The sequence below is a fragment of the Octodon degus genome, unplaced genomic scaffold, assembly GCF_000260255.1.
Source record: "Octodon degus isolate 3935 unplaced genomic scaffold, OctDeg1.0 scaffold00010, whole genome shotgun sequence".
In the NCBI taxonomy this organism is placed as follows: Eukaryota; Metazoa; Chordata; class Mammalia; order Rodentia; family Octodontidae; genus Octodon; species Octodon degus.
Genome location: NW_004524586.1, coordinates 10,429,786 through 10,449,424, shown reverse-complemented (window position 1 = coordinate 10,449,424; position 19,639 = coordinate 10,429,786). Strand labels below are relative to the sequence as shown.

Sequence of the window (19,639 nt, the reverse complement as noted above, 5' to 3'; positions counted from 1 at the left end):
AGGAAAGGCTGGAAGATGGGGCTGGTGGCCGCCCTCTGCTGGCTTCCAGGGACAGTGTCAGCACCAGGCCACACCCGAGAGACCAGAAGGCGTTCCCTTGCTGCTCCAACTGTATCTCTGCTTACCAGGGGAAGGCACTGTAGTTAGTGCACCACGCAAAGACAGGCCTCTTCCTGAAGAGGCAGGAGCTCTCCTGAGCAGGCAATGGTGGCATCTGACGTTGCAGGCAGTCCTGCTCCCTCGGACCACTCGGCAGGGCAAGAGACAGCATCCCTTGCCGATGCTGTAACTTAGGGATGTGGTCTGGGTACAGCACAGTTCTCTTAGGATGAGGGGACAGTAATAAAAGGCCCTGCTCACCATGCATTCTCCCAGGTGCTTTCAGGGAGCCTCCCCCAACCCTGCTCATCTGGCAGGATGTCCCCTCCTGCTTTCTGGGAATGTCGTTAAGCTCACCTGTTGTGGAGTCCTGAAGCTGTGTCCCTTCCGTGCTCCAGGTGGGCAAAGGCTGGCCTGGGTGTGGAGGAGACTTCCCCTCCCCCAAAGTGAAAAGCAGGAAAATGGAAAGAATATTCTTCTGCAGAAAAGGGAATTTGAGTGTTCCCTCTTTTTTTTTTTTTTTCATTTAAATTTTACACGATATTAGCATAACGGAAAATCTTACAGGCAGTCTCCATTTCAGTCATCCTGAGGCTAGGGACAGGGCTCTGTTGTAGGGTTTCATTGTCCTGAGACTGTGAGCCACACATCTGGCTTTGCCCTCCTGGGGTGATGGACCTCAGCCGCTGTGTCCTGCAGTCCAGTGCCCATTTGCTCCAGACACTGCACTGAGAGAGCAGGGATAGCCCATGGGCTAATGGTCCTGTTTCGGACTTGGACAGAGCAAATTCAATCGAGAAAGAGCAGTTGGAAGCCCAGGAGGAGCTGTCCAATTGAGGGGCTCACTTGTAAGTCTTGCCGCGCATCCTCCAAATGAGGGGCATGTTCTGGGAAGTAGAATTAGGGGTGTGAGGTGCAGAGAAAGCAGCGGACCCCAGGCTGCAGCAGCATGGCTGTGAGCCTGCCCAGCTCATCACAGAAGGCTTCCCAGCCGTGTATTCAGCACCGGCAGGGCCCGCGCGCAGGCCCACATCCTGCCGCTTGTTCACCCTCTAAGCGCAGGTTTTACCTAAGAAGCTCTCAGAACTAGCCCCCAGATGTTTCCTGCTGTGCCTCCAAGTTCTTTCTCCTGCGACCCTGTGGGCATGTCTGGCTATCCTGGCTGTTAGGGAAAATTTGATGTGTCTCTGCTCCTGTCCTACAGACCCGTGAGCAGCTGCAAGCAGAGGTGCAGAGGGCACAGACGAGGGTGGAGGACCTGGAGAAGGCACTGGCGGAGCAGGGGCAGGTGAGCTCCGGCTTTGGCGCCCACGTGAGCAGAGAACCTGGCCCCTGGGGGCTGCCAAGCCTCTCCTCGGAGGGTGGGGGGACCTGAGTAGGAATTATTCAACACATGCTGAAAATCAGTAGCTTTAGCATGCTTTACGGTGTATCACACCACAATAAAAATTCTAAGGACAGGACGGAATTCCACAGCAAGCTGTAAATGATGTGGGAACCTGCCAACCATGGGACAAGGCCTTCCCTGGGCTTGGCCACGGCATAGATCTTTAATCCTCCCAGTCTGGGCCAGGATTACAGCCCCTGCTGCAGACCCCAGAGGAAAAAGCCCTAAGCTGCATCTGACAAGAGCAATAGACTTCCGTCTCCGTGGCCCCTGGTAGAGAAAGTTGACCACAGTGCAGGCTGCAAGCTTTGCCAGTAGCTTGCCACCAGACAGGAGGGTGTCCCCCTCCACACTACTGTACAACAGCCACCTCTGGATTCTGTGGATCCTGTGGGCGACATCTGTTTTCAGTGGCTTCAGTGGCTTCAGTGGCCTCAGGGCATCATGCTCTGACCTACTGAGTTTAAGACAAGGCGGAAGGGTGTCTGTGTGAGGTGGGAAGGCTTGGGAGTGTGTTCTGAGAGGTGAAACATGCTTTCCTGGGTTCTGTCCTGCCCAGTACCAGGTCCATGGTGTCTTTCACACATTAACTGACAGGTGGACAGATGACAAGGTGCTGAGAACAGTGGCCAGGCTGCACAATGACATCCCAGAATTCAGCGCTGCAGTGCCTCTCTGCAGTGACACCCCCCCCCCCAGGGAAGCAGGCGCACGGGCTTTTGCCAATGGCTCCAGATACACCTCATGCCCTGCCCTTGCTGACCCACTGGTGGCCTCCGCCCAGATGTCACGGGGACATTCCTAAGACTCCATCTAATGTTTAGGGTCATGTCCCAGATCCTGCCATCCTGTCATTTGTGTTGAAAGAAGAAAAGTGGCCAGGGAGGTTGGAACCCAAAAGGCGAGGAGGATACGATGCTTCATTCGTGGGCAAAGTGAGTCCTCCAGCTTGAGCACACCTCTCAGCTGGCTCTGTGGGCAAGGAGTGCGCGATGAAGCCTCTCTCAGAGGCAACCAGCCCTCCTACCAACACTGCTTTAAAACTACAAGTGCTACTGGGAGCAGGGCAGAAAGGAGGGCGCCCAGGTAAAGAGCATATGCCAGGGGCACTGCATTTCCTGCCACGCAGGGCCTCCAGACAGCGTCAGGAGCCTCCGAGCCTCTTTGTCCCCACCTGTGCATGCTGAGTCCCATGCACAGGACTCCGGCCCAGGTGCTCTATCCTCTCCCACCTCCCCACCCCACACACAGCCTGAGTCCTCACCAGCCCCACGTCAGCTCTCCTGGACTGGGCATGTCCGTGTTCTAGCATGTGTCATGTGCCCTGGACACTCAGCCTGGGCATGTGGGCCTGGGTGCCATCTGAGTGGTGGCACATGACACCCTTGAAATATGCTCCCGAAGCAGGCCAGCCTCCCTCCACTCTCTGTGTGACACTGTCAAGGAGGCAGGCGGACCCCCCGGTCTCCACTCCCTGCTCACCATCCGCGCACTAGGGCTCTCTCAGAGCTGGTATGGAAGTGCTGTGTCCTGGCCGTGTGAGGATGGCTTCATGCTCGTCTCCTGCTGCTTATTTATGTCTTCATTTCAATTCTGTTTTCAAGGATATGAAGTGGATTGAAGAGAAGCAAGCGTTGTATCGAAGAAATCAAGAGCTTGTAGAGAAGGTACCCCCATGCCCAAGCCCTATACAAGATGCCCCTGCACTTGTGGAGCACAGGGCGGTCCTGGGGGTGGCCATGGGCTTGTGAGAGGCTCCTGGGTCTTCTGCGGCTCATCTGTGGGCTCATCACCTGTACTTCGTCTTTCTGGGGTATGTCTGCCCTCAATACCAGGAACTCAGCCACTCCTCTGTCTACTGGAGTGAAGGACAGCGCCCTTCCTCCAAGTCCAGCAGAGCCCTGCATGTGCAGCATCTTGGTCTGTGGTCTGTTACTTGGATGGCTCCATGGGTGGTAGAGAATCCTTGGAGAGAGCTGCCCTTTTGAAATTCCTAGACCATTCCTGTCAGAAGCCGCACTGGGATAGGGGATGTTCCGCATAAGGCTGAGTGGGCCTCAGAGAACAACTCCTGTGAGAATCCACAGATGAACTTGGGCTTTTATTTCTGACTGAGTGATGATGTTTCCATTTGGACTAAGGAAATACCTGGCAGGGGTGACTTGTGGGCTGTCTTGGGGCTCTAACAATGCAGTCACCCTTTCCCCATTCCCAAGATGGGATTCATTGCTTAGATATTTTATCTGATTAAAATGAGAAGATACAGTGTTCAACCAGGCTAGTAGTGCCTTAGTGTCTACCTGGGGTCACCCCACCTTCTCCAAGACCTGCCTGCACCAGGATGAGCCTGGCTTACAGCCTAGGGTTATCTGCCCTCGATACCATGCCGTCTCCTTAGGTGAGCCCATCCCATGAGCCCGTTAAAGAGGAGGCATAAAGCACCAAGAGCCTTAGACTGTGAGCGATTCCTCAGACTACATACGGGCAGCTCAGGACCATGTAAGGGGGGCAGGTGGTATGGAAGGAGGTGAGAGGCAATGGTTGCTACGGGCCCAGACATGTGGTACACGGGAACCTCAAAGCTCACACGGGAGGCTTAATTATCACTACACGCTCTGAGCTGCACACCTAAGGAGTTGTGCCTACACACACACACACACACACACACACACACACACACACAAACATATGAATGCATGAGCCTTAAGTGCCAGCCTGCTCCTGGAGATGTATGTGTGCACTTACACACACCACACACACACACACACACACACACACACACACACACACACACTTGAAGCCATGCATGACTAAACACCGTGTGCATGTACACTCCCGCTCACAGGTAAAGCCCGCGTGCTTCTCTGACCACATCGTGCACAGAGCCCTATTCCTGGCCCTGTAGCTGCCTCACCACTGCAGTCCAACCAGCTAGCAGTTGGCACTGAGGAACTCTCCAGCACCCACCCAAGTCGGCTCACTCATGGAAAGCCAGTGCTCCCCCTGTGCTACAAGCATCAGAGCAGGGCCCCTTGCTCCCTCAGTTTGGTTCTTGGGGGCAGGGACACAGCCCACAATGGATGGCCTGCCCTCACGCAGCTGCTGGGGGTGTGTGCTACAGGCTGTGTTGTGTTTACTCCTCTGAAGGCCTGGGCACCTGAGTCGGTTCATGCATTCCTAGCTCTGTTGAAAGAGTCCCTCAAGTGGCCACATCAACTCAGGAGCACGGCCAGGCAGCCTCAGCCCTGGTCTTCCCATCAGAGAGCAGCATCTTGCTGTGTGAGGGCCCAGCCTGATTCCAGGAGCCGTAGCAGCATGCCCTGGCAGCCCCTCCACTCCCCACATCTCTCTCGTGGCTTCTTGTGCAGTGTCGAGGCTTCCCTGCTCCCTTCGCCTGTCCCTGCCTATCCAGCGCATCCTGCCCCACTGAGCTAAGGCACCAAGGTTTTTCCAGTCTCACCAGGTGAGACCCACACCTAGGCTGGGCTGAATGCTCAGAGCTACGTGCAGGTGAGGAGGTTCCAGGGCTAGGTGTCAGGCCAGTCAGCCGTCCCCATGGACAGATGGCAGCCGTGTGAAAAACCAGGGAGCTGGTGTTACATACCCTCTGATGAAAGAGAATGAGGCCTCTGTTCAGTTTCATCATCTTCTAATTTTCAGATAAAACAAATGGAGGTGGAGGAGGCCCGACTGAAGCATGATGTCCAGGATGCAAAGGACCAGAATGAGCTGCTGGAGTTCAGGATCCTGGAGCTGGAGGTAGAGCTGCAGGGCTGCAGGCTGGCCCTGTGCTGCCCCGGCCACAGGACCCTGAGATTGGCTGCCTTCCTTGGGCCTCAACCCTTAGGAGCCTTTGAACAGCAACCCAAAAGGCGAGGCTGGAGAGGAAAGGGGCAAGCAATGTAGACGGCTTCTAGGAGGGATGGGGCCAGGGAGGCAACGTGAACGTACTCTGGGGCAAGGCATGGAACTCAACGTCACAGAGGGAAAGCAAAGGCAAAGCAAAGCACACAAAAAGGCCAGCATCTGTGTCCAGCTCTGTGGGCCCCAACTGTCAGAAAGATGTTCTCAGCTTGTCACTGCCTATGGCAGCGCTGGCAGTGACAGTGGTGGGGACTATGCCCAGACCTCAGTGCTTAGCCCGACATTTATCTCTTGTTCATCAAAGCCTCTGAGTAGTGGCAGAGGCTGCCCTGTAGAGGCCAGGCACCTCTGAGCTGTGCCTACCATTCCTGCACCAGATCCTCTGCTGTGAGCTGTAGAGAAGGGAAGGAGGGAGCAAGGACCTTCAGGGAGGTCAGAATGGGCATCGGTGGTCTTGTCTCCATGCTCACCTGCCACTGTGAGGGTAGCCAGGCTGTGCGGCCCATCTGCAAGCCCCGGAGGAAGTGGCCTGCACAGCGCCATGTAGGCCTTGCCCCTACGGGTCACCCTACATGCTCCAGCCTCCACCTGGGTCCAGTGGGCTGAAGGCTCCTCAGAGTCCCGATGTCCAGATGGATCTGCTCCTCAGAGCCTCCGGTCCACCTCCCTGGGGTAGGAGGGTAGTGTGGCCACCTAGGTGGATCACTGTCCATATTTGGCCTCTCCCCTAAACCTCTGACAGCCCCCATTCACCAGGGCATGAGCAAGCGGCTTTGGGTGGTCCACACACAGGCTAGACAGCCAGAGTGTGAAGATGCAGGACCCCCATATCCATCACAAGTGAGCAAACACACGGGGTGGTCTTCTTGGGCAAGTTCAGTCCGGTCTCTGCCGTGAAGGCATCGGCAAGGGTTTGGTTTTCAGAACCACAGTGTTGACTCATCATCGTGTGGTTGTGGCTCATGTTCCCTGAGCCCCTGCACAATGGGGTGAGGACAGCCCACCATGCCCAGCCTCTCCTCTGTCTTAGGAGAGGGAGCGGAAGTCACCTGCCATCAACTTCCACCACACGCCCTTCGTGGATGGGAAGAGCCCCCTGCAGGTGTACTGCGAGGCTGAAGGCGTGACGGTAAGGTCCTCTCCTGCCTTTGCCTGCGGTCTCACCTGGCTGCTGCTCACCTGTCCCTCTCTTTGTCCCCTAGGACATCCTGGTGACAGAGCTCATGAAGAAGCTGGATATCCTGGGGGATAACGCCGTAAGTGTATGTTGCTCTCCTGACTTGTGCATGCTCTTCACGCCGGGCCCCTCTGCCCAGCCCTGTGTGGTCCAGGGCCCCTGCGAGTCCCATTAGGCCACCCCGTCCAAAGACCCACCTCCACTGCCAGCCAGGCCCAGATCCTGCTTGTACCCAGCACTCTGCTTGTGAGGAAATCCCTCAGATCGCTCCTGTGCCATCAGGGCCTGTGCGGTGTCTTTCCAGATAATGACACTTCCAGTGATGTACCTGCGGTTTCTGCACCCTCTTTCAGCTTCTCCATACTCCCAGCAGGGATAGAAGATTTGCCCTAGAGACCAACTCCAGCGGCTTCCCATTTGCTTGGCTTGGGAGAAGCAGCAGACTATAAATAATACACAAATCTTGTTTGAGGCACAGTTCCAATTTTGGCAGCAAATTTCTCAAAAGAGTATTAATTACTAAGTGGGCAAAGTAATTGCACCCCTTCCTCCCACCCCCACATCTATTCCATCCATCTTTTGTCACCTGTCCATTCATTCTTCCTACCTTCTCTCCCTTCCTTCTTCCTTTCTTCCCTCCTGTATTCACATCCATTCATTCATCCATCTATCTTCCATCTGTCATGCACCCATTCTCCATCCTCTCTTATTACCCTCCATCCATCCATCCACCCACCCACCCAACCAGCCACCATCCATCATCCATCCATCTATCTATCACCTATCCTTCACCCATCTATCTATCATCCATCCATTCATCTATCCATCTGTCCATCTATCCATCATCCATCCATTCATCCATCTATCTGTCCATCATCTATTCATCATCCATCCATCCATCATCCATCCTCCATCCATCCATTCATCCTCCATCCATCCATCTATCCATCCTCCATCTATCCATCCATCATCCATCCATCTACCCATCATCCATCCATCCATCATCCATCCATCCTCCATCCATCCATCCATCTATCCATCCATCCATCCTCCATCCATCCATCATCCATCAACCGTCCATCCGTCCTCCATCCATCCTCCATCTATCCATCATCCATCCTCCATCCATCCACCCTCCATCCATCCTCCATCCATCCATCCATCCATCTATCCTCCATCCATCCATCATCCATCAACCGTTCATCCGTCCTCCATCCATCCATCCATCTATCCATCCATCCATCCATCCATCCATCCATCCATCATCCATCCTTCCTCTATCCATTTTCCTACACTCACTCTCCCTGGCCTCTGCGTAAAGCCTTCCCAGGACAGGGAATCCTTTGTCTCCTTGCTCGCTCATTCCCAGAAGCAGCAGGGAGCAGAATGAGAAGAAGTGCCCTACATAGAGGCTGCTCTGGCTATATCTGCTCCTCACACAGACCTGGTGGGTCCATCATGGCCACAGGAAGTTAAGCACTACTGTACCCTAGAACAGGAATACCATGGGTACAATATGCTGTGGGGTCCAGTCATAGAAATCAGTCCCCATCAAGGGCTCTTCAGAGTCACACTAGGAAGCCCCTGATTCACAGCTTCAGAAGGGGAGAGCACAGAAGGCTTCTGGCCTGGCTCACAGGTCTGGTGTAGGGGCAAAGTTAAGGTAATAGTTCTGAATAGTCCTGTTTCAGAGCTCCTGTCCCATCCTGTAGCTGGCCTCTCAAGAGCAAAGCCAAGCATGACTGTCTTGGAGCTGTCCCATAGCCTCTGAGGTCATTCTCACATAGAACAATGATAGCACGTGGGGACTGGAGGGCCTATGGCAGGCTCTACACCCAGGACACGCTGTGAGGACTCCCGGCAGTTCCTGCTGACGGGCCAAGGGGCATCCCGTCATTTCTGTCTGTGCAGTCCTGGTCAGGCAGACTTCCTGTGTGCCTTGTGGTCTGGGACTGTGTCCCTTGGAGTCGAAGCCTGCAATCCTCTCTTGGAGCCCAAAGTGGCTGTCAGGAAATCAGTGACTGGCACTGACAGCCAGAGCACACTATGCTCAGGCCGTCACATTTAGGCCAGCCCCAGCGAAGGCTATAGGAACCTTTATGGAAACCTGAACCTCAGAGCAGCTCCCACCTGCCTCAGTTTCCTCAGCATCCAGGGCCTCAGGGTGCAGAATTGAGCCTGTCCTCCCTAGTAGTTGGCACTACTTGTGCTGCCCTGCTTGGGCTGCGGGACTGGGTCACTCGGAGACAGAAGGACGGGACTGGAAGGCAAGGCAGGGGCCCAAGAGTCAGGCTGCTCACCAGGAGGGATGCTGGGGCCTGTCAGCCTGCCCTGACCATGCTTGGGCTTTTATCCTCATCCAGGTCGATTCCCCTAGTCACCCTGAGGCCCTTTGCTCTGCCCTCTCCACACCGTTCTGCCCACCGGATGAAGTGGGGATCCCTGTAACTTGTTGAGCTCTGTCCTATGAGAACGGAGCCGTCAGCAGCTTAGCATGCTTCCGAAGCACCAGGCTCAGCCTTAGCCCCAGTTAGTGAGCACCCGCCCACCCCAGCTGGCCTCCTCCCTGTAGTCGGTCATGAGCCTCCAACTGAGAGTCCTTGCTTTGACCTGGAGATAGAGAAAGGAAGCAGTATCTCACCCTCTAGGAAGCGAATGGCACAAACAGGGTTTTCCAAGATCTGATCCGAAGGAGGGAGGTTCTGGGGCTGAGCAGGGGCCTCCTCCTGCTGCAGCCACTTCACATGCCACGTACTGGCTTGAAACAGGTCAGGAAAGGTGCAGAATGAGGGAGCTCTTGGCACCAAGATGCAGTCAAGGCCTCCCTGCTAGTGAGCCTGCCCCTACTGTCCACTTGGGCCCCTTCCAGCAGTGACAGGATGAAATGGACAGTGTCTTGCTTGTGAACAGTCAAGGACAAAGAGCATCAGAGGCCCCAGGAAGATGGTTCAGCAAAAGCACCTTAGCGGCACCCCCACCCCATCAGCCTCACCATGCATCTGTCATTGAACCCCAGCCTGGGAAGGCACTGCTTCTAACTACGTGTGTTTTCTGCTTTTGGGTGCAGAATCTGACGAATGAAGAGCAAGTGGTTGTCATTCAAGCCAGGACGGTCTTGACCTTGGCTGAGAAGGTAACAGCAACTGTGGGAGGCTAAGGGAAAGGGCAGCCCTCCCGCTGCTTAGCCCTGCTTAGTCCAGAGGTGACGTTCTTCCGCGGGGTGTGAGGGCCTGCCGTGGGAGGCACGTGCAGGTCACATAGCATGCACTGTGCACCTCCGCAAAGACAGGTCCAGCTGGGCATTGCCACTATCAGCCCTGCCCCTTCTTTCATCAAAGCCTGGAAGCTATGTAGTGTCTAGAAAGCTGCCCTTCTCTAACTGACCTGCCAGGCCTCTTGGGGCTGCCCAGCCCAACAGCCCACTTTTGGCCCACCTTCCAGACTCCCAGGAGAGTCACTCACTGTCAGACCTCCAGTAGCAGGGGGAAGGGATGTGCTGGACAAATAGGAGTTCAAGTAAATGATGCAGCCCTCCCCACCTCCTCTGGCAGAGCTCCACAGATGGGCCTGCTCCTGCTGCACCCCAAATCAGTGTCCCTCCACTCCTGAGGAAGGTGTAGGAGCAGAATTCCTAGATACTGGGAGGGGTGGACAGGTGCGGCCAGGACCAGAACGGTGCATAGAGCCCATGGCCCCATCCCAACCCCAATGCCCCAACCTCTCTCCATCCTCTCCCAGGCTGTCCCCATGGAGCCAGGGAAGGGGGGGTTGACACTGAGGCTCCTGTGGGTGAATCAAGGGACCACCATCACCTACTCACTCTGTTTGTGTCCAGTGGCTCCAGCGGATTGAAGAGACTGAGTCAGCACTGCAACGGAAGATGGTGGATCTGGAGAGTGAGAAGGTTGGTGGCATCTCCCCTCCATGTCCGTGCAGCTCGGCATCCCTAGGCCTGGGTACCTGAGGCCAAGACCCGGGTCACCTTTTTTTCAGGAGCTGTTCAGTAAACAGAAGGGCTACCTGGATGAGGAGCTGGACTACAGGAAGCAGGCCCTGGACCATGCCCACAAGGTAAGAGAAACAAGGTTGGGGGTTTGCTCACTTCCTCAGAGGTGTGTCTCAGGTGCCTTCACAGGACAGGGCTCATGGCCCTGACAGGAAATGCTCCAGCTCAGTGCAGGGTGGCTCTCTGTCCGTCTCCACCAGAACGCTTTATCTGTGAGTTCTGACGATGTTCTACCGCCCTCTGGGCAAAGGCTCTGGGAGTGCCTGCCCCTGAGAGCTCACGTGGAAATGTGAAAAGAGTCGATAAGATGCAATTCATTGGAAAATGGTGCCCTTGCAAATTGCAGAAATGCTTCGGTTTACAAACTTAATTTGCTTTACAATTTTGGGGATGATGGTTGTGTTTGTGTGTATGTGGAGAACGTGGCTGTGGTTGTGTTTGTCACCTGATGCAGAGTTTGCAAGCAGACGCAAAATTTTGCTGAATGCTTTTTGCAAATCAAATTGCTTTCAAATAGAAACTTTTGTGAACAGAAATATTACTGTAATTGGACATTGCTGGATGTTGATAACATCATTTCATGAAGAGCTCTGCTTTGCTTACCTACCATTTAGAGGAATGCAAATTTTACCTGTACCACATATCCAGTTGCCCCTTGGGAAACCGTTTCCCATGCTGATAAACCTAAGGTAATAGTGCTACTTGGGGCTTACACGCAGAGCCCAGAGATGCTTCATGGGCACTTGCATTAGCCTGCATTCTATTGCTGTAGCGTGATACCAGAGGCTGAGAAATGTACTAATAAAAGGTTTATCCAGCTCACCGTTCTGAAGGGGCTGGAGTCTAAGATCAGATGAACCCATCTGTGCTCTGGTGAGGGCCTTCTCTCTGCATTCCAACATGGTATCATGACAGGAACACATGGTGGGGGGAGGAGAGAGGGAGAGACAGACAGACAGACAGACAGACAGACAGACAGACAGACAGACAGACAGACAGACAGAGAAACAGAGAGAGACAGAAAGAGACAGAGAGACAGAGAGAGAAAGTCAAAGAGACTCAGGATACTTTAGACTATCAACCGTATGTCCAATCTTGCATAACTATAACTGCTAATCTGAGCAACAAATTTGACAATAAAATAGATAATATATCAACTATTTTTAATCAACTACTGTTGGTTTGAAAATCTGTAACATATGCATTTTTGTACATTGCCCTGTTTCTTTCTTTATTTCTGATTTTTGTTCTTGCTTTGCTTTTACTTTTCAAAATAAAATTAAATCAAATGTCAAAAAAAAAAAAAAAAAAAAAAGGAGAGAGAGACTCAGGAGCCATGCTTGCTCTTTTTATCTGCTAGCTCTCACAGGAAGTAGTAACTAGCATCCCATCCCATGAGAACCACTGCATGCCGATCCCTTCCAAGCACCCCAGTGCCCTTGTAACCTCCCATCGGACCCACCTCTTAAGGGTTCCACCACCCCAACATTGCCACTCTGGGAACCAGACTTCTAGCATGAGCCCTCCAGATACAAATGTAGGCCATGCCCAAGTCATAACACTTATTTCTATCACCTTGAATCAGTTCTCACTGAGGTCACCTTGAGAACATGGAAACAAATTGCATTTGAGGGGCTGGGGATACAGCTCAGCGGCATAAGCACCTGCCTGGAAAGTACAAGGTTCTGAGTTCAATCCCCAGTACCACCAAAAAAAATAAAAAATAGAAAAAAGAGTTAGGAGAAAAGCAAAGGAGCTAGGGATGTAGTGGGGATAGGGACCACAAAGTGACACTCAGTAAGGTGCAGGTTCTGAGGAGGGAGGCCTCAGGAAGGCACTGTGTGGGCTGAGGCTGGAAACCTGTAATTGTGAATCTGTTGTCATTGGGAAAAGAACGAGCTCAGTACATAGACAAAAGGCCCATTTCGCAGGAGAAAGCATGGCGCAGGAATTGCGTTTGAATGTCTACTTCTTCCTGTTTCAAGAGGTACACAGAAATCAAGCACTGTATTGTAGTCCTCAAATTGGTGTTGCAAAGACACATGGCGCTGGAGAGCTCCCACATTCATCTATGCCCTTCTTGACCATGTGACAGAGGGACAGGACAGTGACATATGCAACTGGGGACCAAGAAGCTTTGTGCACTTGGGGACAGTGTCATATCCTGAGGCAGCATCTATTATTAACATATGGTAATAGACACCTGCCCAGCAAGGCTGTGCCTCTTCAGAGCCACATAGTTGGCTTTTCACTTGTACCTTCTTTCACAGAGCTCGACTGGTTGAGAAGAGCTAAATCCATGCTACACAGGGAAGGTGGTCCACTGCGCATAAATGTTGCTCAGGCACATCCATGGTCTGGTGTCTCGTTCCTGCTCTGCAGAACTGGGGAAGCCAGTGGCCATCCTGCTAGGATTTCTGCCACACCTTCTGCAGAGAGCGTGGTGGTATTCTGCCATGTGTGCCATGGCTAGGAGGCACATAAGCCACTGCTAGGTTGAGCGCAGAGCAGAGCTAGGATGTCCTGTTAGACATCCCTAACAGGAGCCTGGATACTTAATCATGACAGTCACCACTGCTCTCTGTGACTTCAGTGCAGTTGTTTCCTGCTGAACTCCCTGGTATTGAGAGAGAATACTACCAACAAGAGCTCAGGCTCTGATCTGATGACTATAGAGGTGTCGCCATTGAGGCAATCACCTGGGCACCCCGTCCCGCAGGCAGGACCCCAGCCCTCATGACTGAGCTCTACCAGTCAACATGCTGGGGTGAAACTGTTCATCCTTGAGGCCCAACTTCCAGAGTGATGATGCTCATAATGATGGTAGTAATGACGGCAGTGGTAACGGTGATGGTGGAGATGATGGAGGGCTGGTGGTAACAGGAACGATGATGGTGATGGTGGCAGTGGTGGTGATGATGCCTGTGGCCCAGGTGACCATGATAACAATGGTGGTGGTGATGAGGGAGGTGCTGATGGAAACGGTAACAATGATGATGGTGGCGATGGTGACGATGGTGGTGTCGATAGTGGTGGTGACGATGATAATGTGGTGATGGTGGTGATGGTGGTGGGGAAAGTGATAAAGATGGCAGTGGTGTTGGTGGTGGTGTTGATTGGTGGTGAGCATGGTGATAGTGCTCGTAATTGTGGTGATAATGGTGATGGTGACAGTGACGGTGGTAGTAGTGCTGGTGGTGATGCTGCTGCCCATTTTCTGGTGCCGTTCTTTTTAAAACTCACTGCTTAAGCTGGGGATGTCGTCCAGTGGTAGAGCACTGGCCTAGCATGTACAAGGCCCTGAATTCAATCCCCAGTACCACAAAAAAGAATGCTCCCCCATCATGATTCTTTCCACTGTGCAATTCCCCTTTGCTTATGCAGGAGAAAGGCTGTGTATCCATTGTAACGGTGGCTGCTTTAGGGCTGCTGCTAGTCCAGACCTCATTTCCACGAGGCAAGGACTAGGAAAGGCTGAGTAGCTTCACTGGAGGTTGAGGTACCCTCTCAGTAGCCCATGCCTCACGCCCTTCTAATGGCCTTGGCTATAGAGACGGTCATGATGAAGCCCCTGTCGGCAGGGGCATGTGGGGCTCCATGGTGTTCACTCTATGCTTGCTGTGTTTACTTTAAAAGGCAAGAGCTGAGGAACTGAGTGCAGCTCAGTGAAAGAGCGCTTGCTTGGCATGCCAGGGATTCAGTCTGTAGTATCACTCAGAGAGAGAGACAGACAGACAGACAGACAGACACAGACAGACAGACAGACAGAGAGAGGCAGACAGAGACAGAGAGACAGAGACAGAGACAGAAACAGACAGACAGACAGACAGACAGACAGAAAGAGACAGAGACAGATGTTTTAAGCATCTTAATCTCTTTTACTCTCAGAAGTGGCAATTTACGCAGGACTGTGAATGCAGAGGGACAGTTTATTTTGTGGCTATTAACAATACCATGTAACTGAGGCTCAAGAGGTTTTTCTTTTAATTTTGTTCATTTCTACTAAGACAAAGAAATTTCATAATCATTTTCCCAGAAGAGAACATTCATTTCTGAATATGTGACATTTCTGATGGGAAGGGCCCATCAAAATGAGAATCTTAATGAGAATTTGATTGTTTCCAAGACTGTACCCAAAAGCTTCCCGAAGAGAGAGTTTAAAAGTCCTCCAGACTAAAGCGAGGCACCCCGGGGGGTTATAAAAAGCCAAGATGGGCTGCGAGGGGCAGCAAGTCGTGCTTTTCACTCCGTCCATGGAGGTCTCAATCCTGACCTGTTGTTCTAGGAAGCAGCTTTTGTCCTTCTCTGTGACACCAGCCCTGGATGGTGTCCTTTCCTGTCTTGCTGTGGCCTTGGGACACTTTCTGGCCATGTGGCCCTTGGCCTATAGCTGGGCCTGCCCACTTCTCTGGCCCTTCAGGGCTCAGTCCTTCTCTCGCCCCCTGAGCCAGGGCATCATCTCACCTGGATGCATCCCTGTCTTCGACAGCACTTTGCAGCTCAGCTGCTGGTCTCCTAAGGCAGTGGTGGTGAACCTATGGCGTGCATGATGCAGCGGGCTCTTTGTCACTGAGAGATCCAAAACGTTCACCATCACTGTCCTCGGGTCTTCTGCTGCGTGGGAGATCGCTAGACTGGTGCCTCAGGCCCTTCCCCCAGAGACCCATGGGCACACTGTGGCTCCCTAGGGAGGGCAACTTGGCCTCCCTCGCTTGTCCTAGAAGGCGAGCCCGTCCAGTCCTGGAGCAAGCGGGGTGGGGGTAGAGAAGAGGAGGGCTAATGCCCCTCTGTCTGGCCCCCAGCACATCCTGGAGCTGGAAGCCATGCTGTACGACGCCCTGCAGCAAGAAGCTGGGGCCAAAGTGGCAGAGCTGCTGTCCGAAGAGGAGCGTGAGAAGCTCAAGGTGGCTGTGGAGCAGTGGAAGCGCCAGGTCATGAGCGAGCTGCGGGAGCGGGATGCGCAGATCCTGCGGGAGCGCATGGAGCTGCTGCAGATGGCACAGCAGGTGTGTGGGCCGCTGCGGGCCAGGAGGGCTGGCTGCGGGGCCGGGGACCAGATCTTGCCAGGACCAGCCTTCGCAATGGCCACATCTGCAGTGGCCACGCCCGGGGCCACCCCTCTGGCAACCACATGGTCTCATGTCCACACTCATGACTCCAGACATGGTCAGACTACCTGCCTGCTGGTTGTGTTTCGGAAGGCTGTGGGTGATTTTCCCCCATTTAGGGTCAGCGGCTTTTAGTTTATCTCTGTGACTCTGGCCCCTGATGCTAAGAATAAGAACACTGTCTAGGGACACAGCTGGTAGGCCCAGGCCCACGGCCCAGTTCAGTTTTAACAGGATGTAAGAAACACTGGTACACTGCTGGTCCCGATGCTTATGCCCACGCCAGCTCTCTTGTGTTCTGTTGGCCCAGCAGTGGCTTCTGTAGTTGTAATCCATGCTGTGAACAGCACAGGTTTGGTAGTAGAATCAGATCAAGGACTGCACCGTACACCAGCTTACTGCCACTGTGGGAGGCAGTAAGTAAGTCCTCCTATCTGACGGAGGACTCATCGGCCCTCAGGACATGCACCGCCAGTCCCTTTACTTCTCAGCTTCTGGGTCTCCAGGAGGCTCAGGGGAGCGTTGCACCGGCAGCCTGCTTGCTCCCTCACGTGGGCTGTGGCTAGCACTCTGCTTCTTCCACATCCCTAGGCCCCAGCCCCCGGAAGGCAAGTCTTACTTAGGGACAGTGGTGATGCCTGTAGCTGCCCTTTTCTCCAGCAGTGACCTGGGAAAGGATGGTGCACTGATTCCTTGGCCTTGGCATTATGATATTTCAGTCTATAGGAGTCGAAGGATACGATTTCTGCCATAGGAGGTGTGGCTATGGGGAAGGCCTTGTGCTACCTCTGGAGCAAAGGGAGGAACTGGGGAAGCTGTGTGTGCCTTAGGAGCCCGGGCCTCAGCTGCTCTGTGGCTGTTGGTTTACCGAACAATTGAAAGGCAATCTTTTTATTTATTTATTTATTTATTTATTTATTTATTTATTTATTTTGGCAGAACCGGGGATTGAACTCAGAGCCCTTGTGCTTGCCAGGGAAGCGCTTATTCCACTGAGCCAACTCCCTGGTCCCCAAGGCTTTTATTTTTGACTTAGTTCCCCAAATATCCTGATGATAAAGATTTTCTTCCTTTTAACATTTCAGAGAATTAAAGAGTTAGAAGAAAGAATAGAAGCTCAGAAGAGACAAATTAAAGAACTGGAAGAAAAGGTAAAAGGAATGTAATTTTCAGGGCTTGTCTTCTCGGTGGAGCTTATAGATAAAAGGATACAAAATAATTCCCACTCAAGGTCATTCAGCACGTGACTCGGGGCAATAGATAGACAGCCCGTGACAGGGGAACAGGAGGCCCCTGCCTGCATGGGCAGGAAGTGGCAGCACTCAGGATGGACACCAGGAGCCCTTCACACGACCCAGTCCTGCAGCCTCAGAGAACCTACGCCTCTCACAGCCTCAGTGTTTGCTCTGGAGTTGCGGTGTTGGACCAATGTGCTCCCTTTCTATGGCTGTAACAAAATACCTGAGAAAATCAGTTACTAGGAGGACAGGCTCATGATTTCAAAGGATTCAATCCAGGATTAATCAACTGCATTGCCTGGGGGCCTCAGGTGAGACAGAAGCGCCATGGCAGAAGACTATGGTTGAGAGAAGCCGCTACCCTTATGACAGCTAGGAATCAGAAGGAACTAGCCAGAGGAGGGCAGGGACTAGGCATCATCCCCGGTTCAAGCCCCCTGATCCACTCTCTTCATCACCTATCTGTCACCTCCCATAAACTGGGGAATCCATCTGTGCATCGATCCACTGGAGAAGTTAGAGCCTGTATGGTCTAATCGTCTCCCAAAAGCCTTACTTCGGAATGCATGAGCCTCTGCGAGACAATTTAAACCCCAACCATAATAATCCATGACAGTGTTCCTTTATCGGGGCCCTGGTCAGAGCAGAAGCATGTGCCATTCCAGTTAAGTGCAGTGGTCTGAAGTGCAAGTCCCCGAAAGGTGGGCTGCGGACCCCAGAGCCACCATCCGTGCAACAGCGCCTCCTCCCAGTGGCTTGAGGGAACTATCTCCAGGTGCCGAAGCCCCGCGTGCTGAGGTGCGCTGCAGCTGGGCCCATGCTCAGGGCTCCTGCTCAGGGCTCCAGGCTCTGTGAGACTCGGCTTACAGGCATCTGTCACTTGTGTTGACAGCCTGCTTCTTAGACCAAGGTGGAGGAGCACACCTGGAGGACTCTGACTCGCACGGGGATGGCTCGCCTGCGGAGCAGGTCTGCCTCTGTGTGAGTGGGCTGGTCCAGCAATTTCCAGAGAGATGTTTCCTCAGTGATTGCTCCTATCTGTGGGTTAGATCTCACCACAGTGACCAGTGGCCACCAAGCACTGGGACCCCCACCTGTCCTGAACCTTCTGGAGAGAACAGGAACTTGGCATTAGGGCAGCACTGCCCTGTGGGCAGCGCCCCAGCAGGGCTGAGGAAAAACTAGGAGACTGTCTGCTATCCAGGGCAGCAGTTTCCTTTCCGCTCACCACCAGGTCTTCCTCCCCAGCCCCACAGCCCTGCCCACCCCTCCTGAGCAGTGACCTAAACTTGCCCATCTGCTGGGCCCTCTACCACCAGCTCCCCAGCAACTTTCTTGTGCTGTGAGGAGCAGCGAGCGCTTTGCAGAGTACAACCTACACAACAAGGTCTGCCACAGGGACTCAGCAGCCCCCAGCCCACAGGTCACATGGGCGAGCACCGGTGGGCACAGGGACACCCAGAGGGGACACAGTTCTTAGAGCTTAAGCTTGAAGAGACCAAAGTCCCCCCAAAACCAAATTCTGTTTTTTCTAAACATTTATTTATTTATTTAGTGTGGGGAGGACAGCTCAGCCCACCAGGGGGCGGGGCTGGCTGGCATGTGGTGCTGGGGGATTGAACCGCGGTCCCTGTGCTTTGCTTAGCTTGTTCTAAGTAGGTGCTTTAGACCACTGAGCCATCTCACCAGCCCCCCAAATTCTGTTTTATTTTGTCTTAGAGGACATATTTATGTTTAGCAGTGGGCCAATTTTAAGTCAGGGGTTAGATTTTTACATTTAGCTAAAGCTTGTGTCCAAATAATCACACCATTGCAGATCTTCTCCTGTGTCCATATTGCTCTGACCCCACCCCACCCCTCAAAATAGAAAACAAAGCTTCAAAGTATGAAGCCTATGCAGGGTGTTGTCAGGACCCGAGTGCTGTCACAGCATGCACTGGGATGTCTTTCCACCAGGCTGTGATCTTCACCCCTAGCCTGCGGTACCAGGCTTCCGGTCCCAAGAGGCTTAGCTCGCCTTGCTGTGCCGAGCCTGCGCTGGGCCTGGGGCCCCCAGCTGCGCTCACACCCTGGCACAGGAGCGTGCTGGTCCCCAGAATCTCCCAGGGTGGCAGCACATCACCCTAGACCCAAGTGTCTCACAGCACCCCTCACACACCCCCCAACTGTGCCTGCGCCTCCCAGCTGGCCGCTCTGTCTTGCTGTCTGTAACCATGTCATTTCTTGCCAGAAACACTACAAACTTTTTTCCTTTCTCTTTCCTCCTGTTTCTCCATCCTCCTCCCCTTTCTTTTTTAGTTTTTATTTTTGTTCTTATTTTTCTCCCTAGCTTTCATTCTCTGGTCATAGCTGGTCTTGGCACCCTGAGGAGGTGAGTACTTGTGGCTGGAGTTTTCCCACAAGGTCCCCACTTTGCTTCTGGGGAGCCCTGGGGGCCTTGCTGGCCGGGCAGCTGCCTGCCCTCTGAGAAGCAGGAAGGCCCCACCCTAGAGCCTCCAGAGGGCTTATCAGAGGCCATTGCAGCCCTTAGAGTGTAGCAGCCCTCCCTGGAGATTGGGCCCAGAGAGGCTGCTCCTGCCTTTGAGGCTGTGCGATGCACCCGCGGGTAAAGGCCACACACCCGGCTGGCTGTTACTGCTCCCAGCCCAGCCAGATGAGAAAATGCTTGGGCTTCAGTGTCATTTTTTTGACTTGGTCCTGGGGCCCCATCCTTCAGTGGGTGCCCAAGGGCTCTTCCCAGGGAGCGGTGGTTACCCTCTT

At 53.4% G+C, this 19,639-nt stretch overlaps 1 protein-coding gene across 1 annotated transcript in view; it reads left to right on the top strand.

Annotated features, from left to right (window-relative positions):
- Jakmip3 (Janus kinase and microtubule interacting protein 3) overlaps positions 1-19,250 on the top strand; it is a 160,233-nt gene extending 140,983 nt beyond the window's left edge. The window contains exons 12-22 of the mRNA XM_004625564.2: positions 1,304-1,387; positions 3,091-3,153; positions 5,147-5,245; positions 6,381-6,479; positions 6,553-6,606; positions 9,595-9,660; positions 10,363-10,431; positions 10,521-10,598; positions 15,336-15,539; positions 16,727-16,792; positions 19,178-19,250. Of these exons, the coding sequence (XP_004625621.1) occupies positions 1,304-1,387; positions 3,091-3,153; positions 5,147-5,245; positions 6,381-6,479; positions 6,553-6,606; positions 9,595-9,660; positions 10,363-10,431; positions 10,521-10,598; positions 15,336-15,539; positions 16,727-16,792; positions 19,178-19,228 (933 nt within the window). The 3' untranslated portion in view covers positions 19,229-19,250. The remainder of the gene's footprint in view (positions 1-1,303; positions 1,388-3,090; positions 3,154-5,146; positions 5,246-6,380; positions 6,480-6,552; positions 6,607-9,594; positions 9,661-10,362; positions 10,432-10,520; positions 10,599-15,335; positions 15,540-16,726; positions 16,793-19,177) is intronic.
- Positions 19,251-19,639: the final 389 nt, after the last annotated feature.